The following is an 18,802-nucleotide window of genomic DNA, read 5'->3' as shown; positions in this document are numbered from 1 at the left end:
TCTTTCCTTTCTTTCTTCCTTCCTTCCTTCCTTCCTTTCTTTCTTTCTTTCTTTCTTTCTTTCTTTCTTTCTTTCTTTCTCTCTCTCTCTCTTCCTTCCTTCCATTCTTTCCTTCTTTCTTCCTTCCTTCCTTCCTTCCTTCCTTCCTTCCTTCCTTCTTTCCTTTCTTTCTTCCTTCCTTCCTTCCTTTCTTTCTTTCTTTCTTTCTTTCTTTCTTTCTTTCTTTCTTTCTTTCTTTCTTTCTTTCTTTTCATCTTCCTCTTGCTTTGTTTTGAGATACTGTTTCTTTCTCTTTGTAGTTCTGGCTGTCCTGGAAGACTAGGCTCTGTAGACTAGACTAGCCTAAATTCAGAGATCACCATGCCTCTGCCTGAGTGCTGGCATAAAGGCATATTCCACCATCGTCCAGAAGACAAGTTTGCTAAATGCACAGTTTAGCAAAACAGTATAAGGATTGGTAAGTGTGGATTTATTTTAAGAGGTATATATTATAAAAAATAAACCTACAACAGAGAATGAATTCTTTATTAATATAAGCTATTAAGAAACTTCAGGACTCTGGGGAATTGTCTCTGTGGTTAAAAGCACCATACTGGCTGCTCTTCTAGAGGACCAGGTTCATTTCCTAGAGCCTACATGGTAGCTCACAACCACTTGTAATTTTGATTCCCTGAGTTATGAAGAAAAGAGGTTACCCAAGACCCTCTTCTGGCCTCCTCAAGCATCATGCACTCCAGGAGATACCCATATATGTAAAATAAATAAGAACACATTTTTAAAAGAATATTTAGGAGCTTAGAATGAATCTGAAGGCCATTTAGTAGTCACATGATCCTGAAAGTCAACTGAACTCACTAAAAACGATATATTTACAAAACTACTGCAAGTAGATCAAACCAGATGAACAAAAAAATTTTTAATTTAAGTTTTGCATAAACATAAATTGTATATATAGTTTTATTGTGTATAGTTAAAATTCATGGTATCATATGAAAATAAATTGAAAATTGAGTTTGAAATTCTCAGGTGGTATGAAGAGAATTCTACTCAAATACTTTCCATTACAGCAATTGCATAGGAAGAAAAATCTTACTTCAGAATAGTGAAACTTCTGAAGATGATGCATAAACCACACTCCACCCCGAATGTAGAGCCTTAAGATTCCTTGGACCCCTAAAAATGAGTCTAGAAGTTACTATCACAAGACAACATATATACACATAATATTTTAAACTAAAAAGCAGATTAAATAAAAGTGAAATGCTTTGTTCATGAGAAAGTGATAGATATTAAGTTAACCAGAAACAAAACTTCTCAGAATTGACTTTCAACAAACTAGCATCCTAAAGACATCTGAGTAGGATAGATAACATGTTTATAGTTTTTCAAGGTTGGGCTGTGTCTAAACTTTGGGCTATCCTATGGCAACACTTTAATCTCAACTCACCATCACGGCAATGTATATCTTTATTTTCATACAAAACTCGTGGAGCTGCATCTAAAATAAAAAAGGAAATTTATATTTAAAAGTAAAACTTTGAATTTAATATAAAAATTACATGTTTCGCTAAATAATTATCTCTTATTATTGTCTGTCTCTTTCTGTTCTGTCTCTCTCTGATTCTGTTGCTGTATGTCTCTGTCTCTCTCTGTGTCTATATCTCTGTGTCTCTCTCTGTCTCTGTTGCTCTGTCTCTCTGTCTCTGAGCTCCCTCTCTCTGCCCCTCCCCCCTCTCTGAATCTGGAGTTCACGCATGAGCTAGTCTGACTACCCAGCAAAGCCCAAAACTCTGCCTGTCTCTATCCGCCCCCCCACTCCCAAGCTCTGGGGTTACCGACTCGTACCAACATACCCAGAGTTTTACTTGCATTCTAGAGATGCAACACAGGTACTCATGTCCAAAAAGCAGGCACTTTACTGACCATCGCTCTATCCCTCACCCACAAGCATTTCTAAGTAAAGCTGACAGGACATCCATTCAGCTATCACATTCAAAGGGCAGACAAGGAATTACTTCAAGTAAGAGAGTATTGGAGAAACATCTTTACCCTAAAGGTAAGCTATTACATTTCCTTCTAGTTCTGTGGTCCTATGCTATAATATCCTAAATTGTCAAAGTGAAGACATTCTAATAGTGTTTTTTTTTTCTTCAAGTATCTGGATAACAAAACATCCACCTAAAAAGAAGTTCTAGTAAATATTTATGGAGAAATAAATGCATGAAATATACCCGGTGCTTTAAAATGTTAATTTAAAAAGAAAAAAGGTGGTGACAGAAGAGAGCGGCCATGCTCCTTTATCGTTTATCCATAGCTAGGCCTGCCGATTTCTTCTGTTGAATCTGTGCTTCTCAAACTCACTGATGGAACTTAAACCACAGTTCTAGTTAGAAGGTTCAGTGCAACACCACGGAGAACCACAGTATTGGACTGGACCAAGGATCTGCCTGGACATGAAAAATAAAATAGATTTTACTGGCGGACTGGGGGGCGGGTGGGGTTGGGAACAGAAGGGATCAGGTGTGTGTGTGGGGGGGGGTTGGATACTGGGAGAAAGTACAGGAATCGGGAATCATTTCTGATGTGAGGTAAAAACCCAGTGCAATAGAATCTATAAAAGTAACCCTAGCAAAAACTCGTAGTAATGGGGACACAGAGCCCCAGCCAGCCATCATATGTAACCAGGCTAGGTTTAAGTGAATATCAATGCAGCCGCAAAACCTTCCACCTATAGTTTGTCCTGCCTGCAGTGTTCTGGGGCCAGAGCAGAATCTTTAAAAATGACAGAGAGACTTCATCCGGGAACTGATGGGAGCAGAGTCCTACAGGCAAACACTAGGAGGAGCTCAGAGCATCCCGCAGAGGGAGAGGAAGGATGGAAGGAACCAGAGGGGACACCACAGGAACACAACCCATAGAATCTACTGACAGGGATGCCATCTGGCTTAGTTCCTCTGCATACATGTTATGGCTGAGTAGCTTGGTGTTCTTTTGGGATCTCTAACAGGGAGCAGGGGCTGTCTCTGACTCTTTTTGCCCGAATGTGGGACCCTTCTCCAGCTGGGTTGCCTCATCCAGTCTTGAAGTGATGGCATGTGCCTGGTCTTATTGTCGGTTGTTATGTTGTGTTTGCTTGATGATCCTGAGAGGCCTGCTCTTTTCTGAGGGGAGGTGGAATGTGAGTGGATCTGTGGGCGAGGGGAGGTGTGTGTGTGTGTGTGAGAGAGACTGCAGAAGGAGAAATGGATATCAGGGTGTAACATATGAGGGAAGAGTTAAAAAAAGCAACATCTAATTTTGTCATACAAGAAGAAAATATTAAGGAAAATGATCCATCAGTATATCTATTTCTTTTAATTAAGGAATCCCTGTTATAACTGGGAATTTGCCTAATACTGTGTGGTTCTCCGGGGATGGGGGAGGGGGGTGGGCTGCATTAAATCTTCTAAGCAGAATTTTGGTTTCAGGCCCGTCACTGAGTTTCAAGGATACTTGTTTGAGAACTACACATATTCTTGATGATTTTCTGAGAACAAATATTTAGCAGTAGGATCTCTGTTCTGTAAGGATACATTTTATTCAACTAAATGACCTATTCTTGTGCATTAAGGAGTGCGCCTAGAGCCACAGCGCACCAAGCATGTATTATCGCGCCGAGTGCCAAAGCTCCAAGAGTAACTTTTAAACCATACTTCTTAAGCTCTCGAGTAGGCCCTTAACATGTACACATTTACCATCGTTATGAGAATGCTCACTGCCTCTCGCTCTTCTCCTCTCTATAAGAAGAAAAGTCCAATTTTCAGGAGAAAAATGATCACTTCCTAGTTTAAGTTTTGGGTTTGATCGCTAACAGATTTAATCATTTTTAAGTATGCATTTTATTAGCCAGGTGCTTCCTTTCTTTATGCTGTCATATGTGGGACTATATGCATTTACCTTTTCCACTTTGGATTCCTTCCAGTGACCTGGGTGGTTCCTCAATGGTCTCATTTCTTGTTGGAGAATTCCTGTAGATACAGTGCAGAGCAAGTCCAGGTCAGCAAGGTGACACACTGTCCCTAGTCCCAGGTGAGCACAGTTATTTTGGTGAAGACAAGAAATGGTAGCTTTCACTCTACAATATCCTATCTTGCCTCCAGTGAGGCAAGATCTTATCATGTCTAATCAGTCAATGCATAGTTGAAGAAAACAAGTAATAATAATAATAAAAAAATCAGTCACTCTCTAGCAGAAAGCTGAGAAACCTCCGAAAGCCAGGATCCAACAGAGGTGACTCAAAAATGCACATTTTCACTGGGATTCTTGCCTAACATTCCATAGCTTTGAAGCCAAGAAAGTCCTGAGGCACAGCCTGAGATCGTACACAAAATTAGAGAAACAGGCGTGGCTATAGGAAACAACTGGTGTTGCCAAAGCATGTGTTCTTACCCTCCCTGGTAACCCACAGAGATGGCAGAGGTTGTTTATATCTTGGCACGATCACTGCGTTGTAGAAGTAACCAAACACTCAGCTGGATGAACCCTTAAGTCCTTAAAACTGCACATAAAATAACCTAAACGGCAGTCAGAAATTTGTCTGGTCTGGATAATGGAGAACACGGGGCCCTGTGGTCTCTAGCCCTTGACGTGCCTTTCCTGTGATAGGATGACGCGTTAGTGTCTGTCACCCCATTAAAATGGAGATAATAAATAGTATTTACTCTACGCAGGAACACTGTGAGAATCAGATAAATGGCTAGTGCCACAAACTGTGCTGAGCACGGCAGCAGCACGAAAGTCAGCAGGGCATCTCAGCAGCAGCAGACAGGAAGTCTTAAAAAATTAAAATAAAATAAAACCTAGGCATTTAAAAAATTTCACTGACTGCTAACTGGTATTTCTATCATTTCCTAAAACCTGTTCTCCTTTAGGGTACACATCAAAATGGACACAAAAATGCAGTGACTCCTTCCAAGGGATGGAGTAACAGAAAAAGGATTCCTAGGTAGCAGGAGATAGGAAGTTTTTGATAGTGATGAGATTTTTCAGTAGTTTTTACCTTTATTTTTGCTGGGAGTCAAAAAATCTCTCTACTAAGGAGATGAATCTAGCTGACATCTAAATTAAACAAACAAACAAAAAACAAAACAAAACTAAGAGTATGCCATGAAGAAGAACGTCTAGGAGACTCATTCAAGAGACACAGTCCTGAAATTCCCATGAGCTGAGTTATGGAAGTGTGGCTGTCTTAATGGAGCGAGAACTTGTACACAAAAGCATTGTGTAGTTTTTTTTTTTCCTAGAATGGTTTGTGTGTGTGTGTGTGTGAATAGATAATTTTGAATTTGTATCTATTTTCTCAGAAAACATTTCCACAGAGCAAAGTCCATATGCTACTCTATTTCCAGGAGCATGAAAATTAAGGAAGACCCCCCCACGCCTCTTAGATTGAGCCTTCGGTCTCGTGCATGTTACCCACCACTGCTGACGTTCTGACTCTATCTTTTCTTACTCCACTGTCGTGCCACAAGCAAATGCCCTCTCTGTATTTCTAAGGAAAGATGAAGTCATTAGATCCAAGTGCTGAAGAAAAGTGCAGAACAATGGTTGTTCTGTATGTGTGTTCTGAAGGTCAGTATGCAAGTATTGGTGTGAGCTGATGTCTTAAGCTGCTGGTTTGTCTTAGAATCTGATCCTCCCTCACATTTATATGAGAAGTACCATCCTCCTTGTAATAGAGCATGAATGATCATGAGATATACATACTGACTGTGAAATCAGTAAAGATAATTTAAGCTGAGTACTTTAAGATGCATTTCTAGGAGCGCTATGCTACTTGACTTTTGATAAATATCAGAAATAGACTTCTGTCAGCATTAATGTAGAGAGCTTGTTTTTGAACACGTGGATTTCCTTATAAAGAAACTGTGCCCTCACCATAGATGCTAAAGTGGCCTCTGAGTGGCACAGGAACACAGAAGGGAAGATACAGTGCTTCCCACCACCTATCTGCACCTCAGTGTGACACGTACAGCAGCTTTCTTAGGTCACCCTCCTGGAATAATACAAGTTAGGCAGCCTAAGTCATAATTACATGCAAAGAAACTGAGTCTTAAGGACTTGCTTTGCCCACTATCATCAGTACACTATAAAGCTGGGACTTTTTTTGGTCTGCCTTTGTGCGATTCAGAATGGTTCCTATCCTTTATAATTATACTCAACGGTGACCATTATTACATTTCTCTAAGGCAAGAGATTTCAGTCTTCTCATTTTAATCACTGGATTGTTGAACCTGATCTGCTATGAGAACCTGGAGATAACTTCAACAGGGAATGAAAGTTCTAAAGCTCGCAAATCTCTGGGGAGCTGACTAAATGTCAAAGACAATACAGACTCTTTGGGAATTTGTATCTGTTCTTTGTGTATCTATACTGATGTATAAGGCAGTCTTGGATGATTCAAGTAGAGGTTAAGTATAAAAGGTAGCTTTACATTGTAGCATTTAAAACAATTTCTAAGCACCCAGGGAAAAAAACCTCTTTTGACAATTTGAGGGAATAAAGCCAACATTATAAGCTTTTGCAATCAAAGTGAATGTTAATGTGAGGAGATATTCTAAGAAGTCCTCACATACATGACTATTTGTATTTTTAATTACAAGAGAGTTTCTTATAGTCACTGTCTCCTGACACAGAAGGAAATAAAGGATAAGGGAACATTGCTGAAGCTATTCCCAACAGTGACTGGAAGGGACATAAAGGAGTGTCATGTCCCTTAGTCTTTCATCTCCCTGGGAGGCTTAGGTCTAATTCTGTTTTCCTGGCAGTAGAAAAATCAAATGCTCTCTTAATTCTATCCATATTAAAGAACGGCAAAACTTTAAGTGCATCCCCTTTGCCAGCTACTGGAGGCATCAATCTCTCACCTGCCTGTCCCCTCACGGTTACCTCTCATTCGAGTGGAAGTGAAGATGGGAAAGCATTCTCTAAAAGCAAGCCAAATGAAGCACAGTATAGATTTATAAAATTAGATTATTATTTTTTTATTCAGAATAAAGCCATGCCTTTCTCACGTCCAAATAAATGTGCCTGCTGTATCTAGCTCCAGGATGATGGATGGCTCATAACACAAGCCCCGTCTAATCTTGCAGATGCTTCAGTAATCCAAAGGTATGGATCACAAGGTGAAATGGTACTGGAATGTTTAATTTTAAACATTACTTTGTAATAGAGTCACATCTTCGTTTGGAACTGCTGGACGTCTTTTTTTATTTGTTACAGAGTCTGATGACCACCAGAACCATTATGGTTTCAGTGCTTGAAAGTCATTTATTTTCCAGACCATGAATTTTTGGGCATACTTCTTTTTGTTGTTGTTGTTGTTGCTCGCTTTAATGTAGGCAAAGCCTTTTGAAATCAATCTTTCAGACTTAAGATTTTTTTTTTGATTGCGCAATTCAGATTTGTGGCTCTCTTACCATTCCAGTGGATGTAGCTGTGCCTTTTTATTCATGAGCCAAAATTGTTCAAATACATTTAAAAGGGACCAGTACTGGGACAGGACTGAGCCAGGAGTTGACATATCATAAAATTCACCCATCAGAGACCGAATCCCAGGAACACTGGACGGGAAGAGCTGAGAAGAAATATTCAAAGAAAACATTAGCAGAACAAAAAAGATGAGTTGAAACTCTGAAAAGTAATTCAAAATGTAGTATTACGGATACTGATTATATTTAGTTGGATATTGTTTGGCCAAGCAATTATTTATTAAAACCCTGCTGGTCACGAGCTGGGAGGGTAATACCGATGCAATGAAAGCATGAAGACCCCAGTTAGATCTCCAGACACCAGAAGAAAGCCAAGTATGACGTCATTCAACATCCAGCAAAGGAAGTAGAGACTCATGGACCCCATCAGTCACTGAATGGCCAGCCCAGACTACTTGATGAGTCCTGAGCCAATGAGAGACGATCTTAGAAAATGAGGCAGATAGCACATGCGGAATGACAGCGGGGGTTCTCTTCTGATCGCCATTCTTACTGGTATACGCTTGTACACACATACACACACACATGCACACACACAGACACAAAGACACACACACGAGAGAGAGAGAGAGAGAGAGAGAGAGAGAGAGAGAGAGAGAGAGAGAGAGAGAGAGAGAGAGAGAGAGAGAGAGAGAGAGAGAGAGAGAGAGAGAGAGACTCTATTGGATCTATTGGTCACCGTTATAATTTAAACTTTGGTACTTTTTTGAGGCTTTTAAAGGTTGCTTTTTAAATGCATTATAAAAGTAGTTGATGATCGTATTTCCCAGTGGAGTCACTTTTTCCCCCCTTCTTTTTCAGTGACTATAAATGGATCTCTCCTTTCCAGCAATCAAACCCTGAAAATGGTGTGGTAATAGAGGAAGTCAGGCAGTGGGGGAAATAGAGAAATCCTTTTGTGCTACAAGCAAAGTATGCCAGGCTGAGAACTACGAATCCCACAAAAAGAGGAAACTGGTTATCTTGCCTCTACTCTGAGTCAAGAAACTGAGGGTTTCCCTTGTTCCTTTGCTTCTCCTGTTTCAGCAGAGGCCGATTGCATTACAGTATCACGAGTGAAAAGTTCCTACAGGTGAGTGGGTACCTAAACCATTGAACTAGACTGTTATTTAATACATGTAAACCAATTAAGATAATAAGTATATTGGTAACATTGTCTTAGGTTCATAAGGTTTACTCTCAGTCCTCTATACTATGGGGCTGAGTTGTACACAGTATGTCAGTGTTTTGTTGGTTAGCTTGGTCTTCTGGTTAAAATTCACATAAGTAACCTATGTATACAGGCTGAAAGAGCTACAAGGAATCTTTGAACCTTGCATCACATTGGTACCTCAACAATTAATTTGAAATACTATTTGAACATAGTTTTATACAAAGACATATCAAGTAAAATATAAATCATTTTCTGTAGTCTACATTAGTGGCAGAAATGAAAGAAAACGCATTAGACATGGACAGTCATGTGTAATTACCGAAGCTTTGATATTGACCAATAAATTGATATCCCAAAAATACCAGGGTGAGCAAAGCATGCCCTTTTAAGGATTGAAACTTGCAAGAGCTGCTATGAGGATACTATTAACATATATTCTATTATTGGACCCCTGTGATTTTGTTACTACCAATTAAGATTAGGCTGTTTTAAAAAGTCTTATTATAATAGATTATGTTTAATTTTCCTCAAAAGAGTAATTGAAAAGTAACAAATATTGGCTGCTTGTACACGCCCCAAAGCTAAGAATGAAAGTCCTTGGAAATATAGCAACATCTTCCCCAGAGACCTGTGACACCCTGGCAGCTACTGTGATGTCATATCCGTTACTTCTGGTAAAGTCCATGTTATTAGCAAACTCTTAAAGCAAGGCATAGACATCTCCCCCAAAGGACGGAAATAGCTTACAAAAGCGTTGTAAAGAAATATCTGTGTGTGGTTTGAAGGGGAAAATTGGACAGTTTATGGCTAATCTATTAATATCATAATGTCAGTCACCAAGTGGAAAGAAATGTCACTTTTGTTTTACCAGTTGGAATTGTCCCAAACGCCCAAGTTCCTTTACAAAAGTCCTAATTGAGTGAATTTCCTCGAATGACAGGCACTGATTTAATTCCTTTTGATAGTTTCCGTCCTAGAAAGGGTAGAAAAAAAAAAAAGCATTAAGTGACTTGGAACCAGTCAACCCATCTTTCCTCACTCCTTAATAGATCAAACTCTGTAACAGCTAAGCTTATTAAAGTTATAGAATTCACAGAAATGATATGTTATCACAACACTATCCAAAGATTTAAAAAAAAAAAAAACTTGATAAAACTAACTGTCTGAGCTAAGCCAACAGTACCTTGGTAGTAAGGGGGGGGGGTAGGGGCTGTGAGTTCAGGAGACAGGATGTGTGGGACCACAGTTTAGGAATGCAAGGTTCCCCTTGGGCCTACTGAGCGCTCTAGAGGTGAAAATATCTCAGAGCATCTGTGCAGGAAGCCCCAGTGCTGATCACTGCCGGCAGAGGGTTTCATAGACTTGCAAGTGCACCTCCCAGCCCAGGTTTCCACACAAGTATTTGCCTCCTAGTGTGACCCTGAGATGGAGTGATGCTCTGGGAAGAGGCGTGTATGACAGACACTATCAGTACCTTTGTGAGAATTTTTACATTCTCTTCTTCCAAATTCTCCAAATATGGGGTTCAAAAAAAAAAAGACATGGAGGAATATACTATGGTAACCTGTACAGATTTTTTTTTTAGTGTATAACCATTGTGCTAGCCTACCATTAAAAAAAATCCACACTCCTCTGAAACACTCCACCCTGGTTGTCAGCATCTAGCTTACAGTGCTAACAGTCATGAATATTTAAACAAATTAATGTTTTAGATCAGTTCCCCTGAAGTCATCCTGGAGTACCCTGGCATCCTAGATTGCCTTTAAAGAGTTCTAAGAGCCTCTGTGAAGTGTCCTAAAGTGTATAAACATACCATTGTTTCAAAGTATCCATGAACATTCCTCAACATCTGTGAGCTTTTTTACATAATTTTCTTCATAACCGTTTACAGGCCCACTGAGTCAATATAAAACAATGTTGCTCCTTAGACCAGAAAAAAAAAAATCCAGAAGCTCACAATAATAGGTAATAATTACAAATTAGTTTCAAGTAAAGTATTAAATCACACAATAAAAATAACGGGTGACTGCGAAACCGCTTGTCAGTGTGCAAGTGTGAGCTTACCACGAATGCACCTGCTGGGTCACGCCTCCGCAACATCTCAGAAACCATGGACAGTGAAGACGTATTGGAGAAGAGGAAGTCGAAAGTATCCCTTAAAAGAATTCTTTCCGCATTTTGGTCCTCCGCGCTGAAATTCTCATCATCGTGAAAATGTAAATGTTCATGTACCTTTGAAGGAAGAGAGGAGGGAGGGGAGCCAGTACAGTGAAAGGAGCCCTTAAGGCCTGGCTTATTTCAGGTTGGATTGTGGACCAGAGCTGCCATCTAGTGGTCTTCTGGAAGCTAACAGTTTTGTAAACGTGAGGACTGTTGCTGATGAAGGAAGATGCCAATCTTTTAAGGTAGCTTGAGTCATTTCAACAGTGCGTTCATTTATCTTGAAACGCTTTATAGCTCACGTATATTTCTCCACGGAAGATAAGACATGACATCCTTCCCCAAACACGCGTTTTTAAAAGTTTAATGTCTACTATTACATTTTAAAAGTGAATGGCCACTTAAAGATTCTGTAAGATTGAAAATTTTATAGAAGAATCTTAAAGCTGCAAATATTATAGTTTGGGAAAAAAGTAAATATTGGTGGAGTTGAACTCTGGTTACCCATTATATTATTTTCTTTCCTGTACCTTCCCACTTTATAGCTCAATAGACAGCTTTTAAAAAATAAGTTAATGGAATCAATTTTTAAAATCTTTACCACTGAAGGCTGCTTAGAAGAAAAATATGCTGAGATCTGAAAAAAAATATGCTGTGATCTTAAAGAGTTATACCTCAAAGAAAACTAAAAAGAAAAACCCTCGCATTTATAGGTACATATACCAGAAAAACATTTTAAAAATACACAGGACTTTCTATGCCTTTAAATTAAATTTTAAAACTAATTTGTTTATTTATATTGCTAGGATAAAACCTACAACCTAGTGTTTTCCAGGCAAGAATTCTGCCAGTGAGCAGTCTGTCTAGTCCCCACAGATTTCTTAATTAAAATGGAGGCCAAGGACAGAGTTATCTTTTCACAGCACCACGAAAGTCCCTGAGTCACCTGTTTGCTATTATCGATATGTCTTGCTTTTCTCCACGAACACGTATTTGACTTAATACCATCTTTGTTCATGAATTTGGGGAACTACAGGGAACTTGGTGTCTGTCCTGGTGTGTTATTAGAGTTCACAGATTCCCCACTTGTTAGGAGCCAGGGCCGCGTCAGCCTGTACTGACTGCAACGCTAGTTATTATTTAACCAACTGGTAGCGGTAAATGAAAACACACTCTCACCCCCCAATACACACCCTTCATCCTGCTCACTCACCTGGAGCACCACAGGATATCCCGAATCTCCATAACCAACATCAAAGGTTAAAAGCTGAAAACACTGTATACATCTGGAAGGGAAAGAACAAAGTAACGGGACATCAGAGTCTTTTAGCTACACTTACTCTGCTATTGTAATATTGTTAATAATTGATACTATTAAATTTCAATAAGTTAAAAGGTCAGTGGCATGCATAATAGGGAATTACATGAAAGGGATTGTGGGGTTGAATCTCCGTGGTTCAGTAAAGAAAATGCAAATAGGCCTCCATTTTGCATGATACACCACAGTAGCTAATGATGTTATTCCATGAGAACCCTGATATGGTCATTTTTAACACTGACGAGTGCAGAAAGTGTGGGAAGGAGTACCTCTCTCTTTTTGGAAAACTAGAGTTAACATTTCCTTAGAATAAAGCAAATAAGCTACAGTCAAAGAAGCTGAGGTCTGAGAACAGAGGTGACCACATTTTCCTATCAAAAGCTTTTGTTTCTTCCTCAGCATCTGAAATCATTAGGGCATTTGAGAACAAAATGCATTACATCTAGGCAAAGTTATATGCAGCCAATACTTAGTTTATTTGCTGAAAATACTTTAAAGTTGTCTACAATTCCAAATTAATTTTAGGATCCAAGCACAAGCTTGTAGACCCAGCACTTAGGAAGTGGAGACAGGAGAATCATAAGTCCAAGGCTAGTGTATGTCGCAAAGTGAGATTGCTGAAAAAAAAATGATTATGACTATGATGATGATGATGATAATAATATGATAAACCCTGAATTTTATTTCTTCTCACTATTTGGATACAAAAATGGCATGTACCAAACTCTGAAGTCTTAGAATCTGTAAATTAGGCCATGTATGTTTAAAAGATCATATTATAATGTGGTGACATACAATTTTCCAAGTACTATTTACTTTCCATAATTAAGTTTTTCACTAATAAATTTTAGAGTCTTCCTCCCTTCTTCCCTCCTTCCCTCAATCCCTGCCTGCCTGTCTCTGTCTCTGTCTCTGTCTCTGTCTCTGTCTCTGACTCTGTCTTTCTCTGTCTCTTGCTCACCTATTGAAGGTCTTTGGTCCCAGAGTAGATGCGTCACTAAACACCTCAGCTACCAACAGGAGCTTGCTAATGGCTTCCTTCATGCTGTCCAGTGCTTGCAGAGGTGAACTGGTCCTCAGGAATGTCTCAAAAAACATCTGCAGCTGGGGGGAAAAAAAAAACCAAAAAATTGACATGGCAAAATAAATTTCTATCTGCCTATTGTTTCTAAGGTCAGTGATAGGAAGTGATCCTTTAGGTTAGGTCTCCATGTCAAAACAAACAAACAAACAAACCAAACCAAAACAAACAAACAAAAAAAAACAAGAAAAAATCCCTTTAAATAGAAAAATGTGAGAATCTAAGATTTAAACATTTTTCATTTAAGTCACAAAGAAAAAGAGAAAGGTTCAAATACCTTACAACTTAGCTTAGCATTCTCTTTCCATTTTTCTTATAGTATGGAATCATTGGAAGGAGAGTGCACCTAAAGTAGTGTCAGGGTCGCAATCTGAGCTCTGTGGCTTGACTTGTAGCTCTGTTAGTCAGGAGAGTGGACTTCTGACTCTCTCCTCAAATTTGTGTTTCCTTGCTTTACAATGAGGCTAATACCCACTCACAAGAGAGCTGTGTGCCCAACACAGAAAAAAATATTGGAAAACCAGTATAAACGATAAAACTATTTGGTTTTTAATGACCAATTTTCTGACTATATCAGAATAAAAATATCTTTCAAAGTTGTTTCCCTTTATCTCATTTTTTTTTCTGGGGGCAACCTGAACAGCCAGAGAACAACCTGGGAGAATCACAGGACTGGGATAATGTTTTAATCCAAGATTTCCTGTGATGGACAAGATAAGGTGGTATTAAGGAGGAGGAGAAACTCAAGTGTCTATGTCTTCTTGTCTACAATACTGTTAGCCTCACAAACAGCCATCCTTATTTCCTTAAATATTATGAGTCATCAGACAAAACTACCTTTTGAAGATGCTTAGCATTACATTTCATGTCAATATTTTTCAAAAATATAAACCAAGTCTTACTGAGTCACAGACTTTCTCTAGATAAACATGGGCTTTCAAAGATAAAGAACAAAAAATATTTTTTGAGAAAACATGCAGCAGGTATTTGATGAATGCTTTTGGAAGAAGAGGCTAAACCTGTCAGAGCTGCAGAGGCTCACACACGGAAAACATCCGTCGTGATGATCATGAAGGACAAAGGTTGGCAGAAATAATCAGTGGAAAATAGTAGCCATATCTTTAAAATGTGCCAGGGAAATTCCCCAACATAAACAACAAAATCATAAACTTTTACAAGCCAAAACCAGAAATCTAATGAGACCAGACGTTAAGACCCTATGAACATATCATCGACATCTGGCAACTGAGGTATTTTTCTGTTTTACTTAGGAAAATGAATGTAGTAATTGTATAATTAAAAGAAAACAAATTAATGCTAACAGTAAAATCGTTAACATCCGTGAGTCAAATTAGAATAACATTGCATGATTCTAAATAAAAGCAATATAAATTTCACTCTATTCACCATAGTATATAGAAGGGGTTGCTAATGACATTTGTGCATTCCTTTCCACATAAATGTCACCCGAGTGTCACTCAGTTTAAGGTTAATGATGTATCAATGTTGAAAAGTTCTGCGTAGCAAATGTGGTGTACAAGACTAAGTGTCAAATCACGGCCTCCATATGGGAGACCAGCAAATTAGTATCTTGGGATTGTATTTACTCCCGTAGTGTGAAGGTGATCGTCTCTCCATTAATAACCAGAATAGCCAGCAGTGGACAGAGAGTCTACTCAGTTAATCCATTAGCACTTTGGTAAGATTTCCATCTTGTAGGAAGCCTGCATTCTGTGACCTGGGGACACATTTCACGGCACTGTGGTTACACCCCAACTCTGGCTCTGTGCCACATGGACACTGCATGGGATTAATAGCAGTTCCTGTTCTTCATACTTATTTAACTTACTCAGCACAATGTCAACAAACATCACATGTCATAAATAAAAGGAGGGACACCTGGTATATAGTGTGTGTGTGTGTGTGTGTGTGTGTGTGTGTGTGTGTGTGAGAGAGAGAGAGAGAGAGAGAGAGAGAGAGAGAGAGATCTGCAGCAAGTCTCCCAGAGAGAGAATAATACATTTATTATTCCCCATGAATCACTTAGACTAAATGAACAACTAATTCCTGTTTCTGTTTTCACTGTGAACGACTAAGCTAATGATATTTCCTTTGTCATATTATCTGGGATCTGTGCATCTTCATGTACTCAGATGCACAATAACACATGCTTGATGACCTCGCAGAACGCATCCAATCAGAGGCAATTTGATATCAGTACCTGAAAAACATTCCACTCGGGACATGTCATCTTTCCCCTACCAATCCAAGAAGGAGCAACTTAACATTACCTTGCTGCTCATTCGAAACATGGAGACACACCCTAAATACTAAGCAAGCTCTTCTGTCCTTTTAGAATGATGGATAATGCTCTCCCCACTTTTTTTGAGTGCTAGGGGTTGCAACTGTGCATCTTCAGTAAGTTCATCATGACACTGCAACATCCTACCCACAGTCAACATCTCTAAGTTAAATAAATAAGACAGTGTAACTTCTCAAGGAAATTAGGGCCTTGAACAAAAACTCAACTCTTTAAAAAAATGGGTGTGATGGTGTATACATTTGATCCCACAACTCATGTGGCAAAAAGTAGGCAGATGATATTGAAGATCCCTTGACTTGCATGGTTCATTTACTGCTGTGGACAGCCCTGTATTTGATGCTAATTCTGCTTCCCCACGAGGGGCTGCCTGGGATGAGGAGTGAATCAGGTGGCCTCTTGTGAACCTTCTGCCCATTTTAACTTGTAAAATAAAGGCTAGAGCCAGTGATTGGGAAGTGGAAGGGAAGGTGGAGCTGATAGGTTTTGGGGGAGAAGGAGGACAGGGGCAGGGAGGTGTGTGTGTGTGGGGGGGGGGGAGAAAGGGCAACAGAGGAGGAAGTGGAAGGAAAATGGAGCAGAAGCACGTGGCCTGGAGAAACCACAAGTTATAAGGAATCCCATAGCTGGGGAATGTAGTAGTGTGTGGTAGATCTCCCTGATCTAGGCACAGGGCCTGTATTCATATTAATTGAGTTGTGTTTTTTTTTTTTTTTTTTTAACACGGGCTTATTTGGGTTGGAGATTTTACCGCAACATTTTACAGCCAATCTAGGGTACACAGTAAGACCCTTTCTCTGAAAACTCCAATCAAAACAGGCAAGGACAACCACAGAATGAGTAAAGCTACTCACGATGTTACTCTGTCTTACAGACTACTCATTTTCCTGTCTGTGCAACACCACCACCCAAATTTAGTGCTAAGTAAATGGATAGAAAAATGACCTTGTGAGATCGCAGTTGTAAGGATGGGCAGCTTAAACAGCATTGCTCATTTGTAGGTATAAAAAAAAAATCAGTAAGATGTGTTAGCATTTACAACGTAAATTCATTCAAGCAATGGAGACACGAATAAGTGAACCCCAATTATGAATTGAAGGTGGAAGGAAGGGAGAGACTGAGAATGCGCCAAAGTATTTAGAGGTAACCTTTTACTATGAATTTGAGATCTTAAAATACTTTGAAAGTGTCCTGACTCTTCACCTGATTTGAGTACCTCATCACCATCTCAATATTTCTACTCCCTCATGAGAGACTGGACAAATTATTCTCAACGTATTGATTGGCTCTTGATTGATGCATGCTACTTATTCTGATTCAGACCTGTTGACCTTTTTGTCTCTTCTTCTCTCTAGACTGAGATATTTTAGGCTGGGTGTTACCTCTTTTACTTTTGACATCCCAGTATCTGAGGCAGGATCAGGGTTTAGTAAGGTTACTGAAGGAAGAATCCTAAATATGGCTTTATAGAAGCATTGGAGGAATTGTTTACAACAGCTTGCAGATAGTGTAGTTTTAAAACAATGTATTAGGCTAGGGATATAGCTCCTTGGCAGAACCTAAGACGCTGGGCTTAGTCCTGTACCGCAGATACATTATCTACATGGCATTTGTTTCTTGTGTGTGCCTTACTAGAATGAAACGATATGCATTTTCTTCACAGTGACTTTTAATAAAGCTTTTGAAAAACAGAAGTTTATGGCTATTTGAGTTTTTAAGATAAGAAAATTTAATCCTAGAGCTAGAGAAAAAGATGGAAGATTAACCAATATTAGTTTTTCTTTAAGAAAAGTCCTTGACTAACTAGGAACCTTCAACAGAATACTAATATATTTTGATCTGGGCTTGTGTGCCATAGTATTGTACCTAATAAATCAAGTTCCCCATGGTTTCTTTTGGTGTTATGGTGAATGAAAGAAAGACATTTTTGCCCTCTCTGATTGAAGAGTACTAGAAATTTAAGTATTAGTATTTACATTAACTATGTAAAAAAGTAAACAATACTGCCAATTACTGGGGAAATACACATTAACACTACAGCAAGGTAAGCCCTCATACCGGTTAGGATGATTATTATCTGAGAATTATCTTAAAAAATACCTAGAGTTATAGATACATAAAGAAATTATGATCCACAAACTCCATAGAGAATATAAAGAAGTGATTTCTCAAAAGAAAAAAAAAAAAGAGTAGATTTATCATTGGCCCAGCATTGTCTATCAGAAGACATGAGGTCAGATCACAGAGAAATAATTGCACACACATGCTCATAGTACCAATAGCTTCAGTAGCTCAAAAATGGAAGCAACCAAGTAGATTTGGATAAATGAAGGGCTATAAATAAATACTCTATGGAGACATTACCTAACATTAAATGGGGGAAAATTCTGTAACATGCTACAATGTGGATGAACCTTGATGACATTATCTAAGGGAGAACTCATCTCAGAAACCACAGATCCTCTTTCTCGGTATGGGGTGTCTAGAGAAGTCAGCTGTGGAGGGACACCAAAGTCCTAGCAGAGGCTGAGGGGGAGGGAGAATGGGAAGTTGTTAGTAATGAGTAGTATAGGATTTCAGTGGTGCCCAGAGGGCTGGAGATGTGCAATAGTATACATCTTGTTCATGTTATCGAACTGGACACATAAAAGGGTTAATATAGCATACATTATGTTTACTGTGCAAATTAACACAGTTGAAGAGAAATTCAAGCCTCTTGGCCATTTTCTATCCTGTCTTGACAACAGGTAGTTTCTGTCACCAAGGTCCAAAAGAATGTTGCTTGAGTTTAATAGTCAGGACTTTTCAAAATGAAACAAGAAAAAAACCGAACCTCATTCATTCTTCCCTTGCTCCTTTGACTAGTTCCTGCAAACAGTAAAATACCATCTGTCTCCACTTTAGGTCCTCATGGACTCTGCCCTTTCTATGAGCAGGTTTACCCTGGGCTTTGCTGTTATTTGGCCAGGGTGTGAAATAGTACACAGAAAGCTTGCATGTTGAAAAGAACAATCCAGAGACAACAGGCCACCTTCCTAGTCAGAGCACAGGTGTCCTCCCGGCCTGAGAGGCTTCTGCCACAGGTTCCGCGGGAGCCAGCTTGGTTCTGGGACTCCTCTGAGGGCAGTCTGCACAGGTGAGAGTGTGGAATACAGAGGACAGCAGTCTCTGGGACAGGCGAGAGCCACAGAGCCTCTGAGACGGCGCCATTTTCGGCTCCAGACAACCGGCCACCTTCCTG

General features: G+C 39.3%; 1 protein-coding gene across 2 annotated transcripts in view; it reads right to left on the bottom strand.

The window, feature by feature from the left end:
• Cped1 (cadherin like and PC-esterase domain containing 1) overlaps positions 1–18,802 on the bottom strand; it is a 256,172-nt gene that overhangs the window by 111,808 nt on the left and 125,562 nt on the right. For both annotated transcript variants that reach the window (XM_029478163.1, XM_021164697.2), the window contains exons 7-13: positions 13,122–13,264; positions 12,056–12,128; positions 10,747–10,914; positions 9,551–9,655; positions 7,458–7,615; positions 3,937–4,007; positions 1,448–1,498 (exon numbers count right to left, since the gene is read on the bottom strand). In XM_029478163.1, the coding sequence (XP_029334023.1) occupies positions 1,448–1,498; positions 3,937–4,007; positions 7,458–7,615; positions 9,551–9,655; positions 10,747–10,914; positions 12,056–12,128; positions 13,122–13,264 (769 nt within the window). The remainder of the gene's footprint in view (positions 1–1,447; positions 1,499–3,936; positions 4,008–7,457; positions 7,616–9,550; positions 9,656–10,746; positions 10,915–12,055; positions 12,129–13,121; positions 13,265–18,802) is intronic.

The sequence above is a fragment of the Mus caroli genome, chromosome 6 (genome assembly GCF_900094665.2).
Source record: "Mus caroli chromosome 6, CAROLI_EIJ_v1.1, whole genome shotgun sequence".
NCBI classification, from domain to species: domain Eukaryota; kingdom Metazoa; phylum Chordata; class Mammalia; order Rodentia; family Muridae; genus Mus; species Mus caroli.
This window is presented reverse-complemented; position numbering and strand designations above follow the sequence as displayed.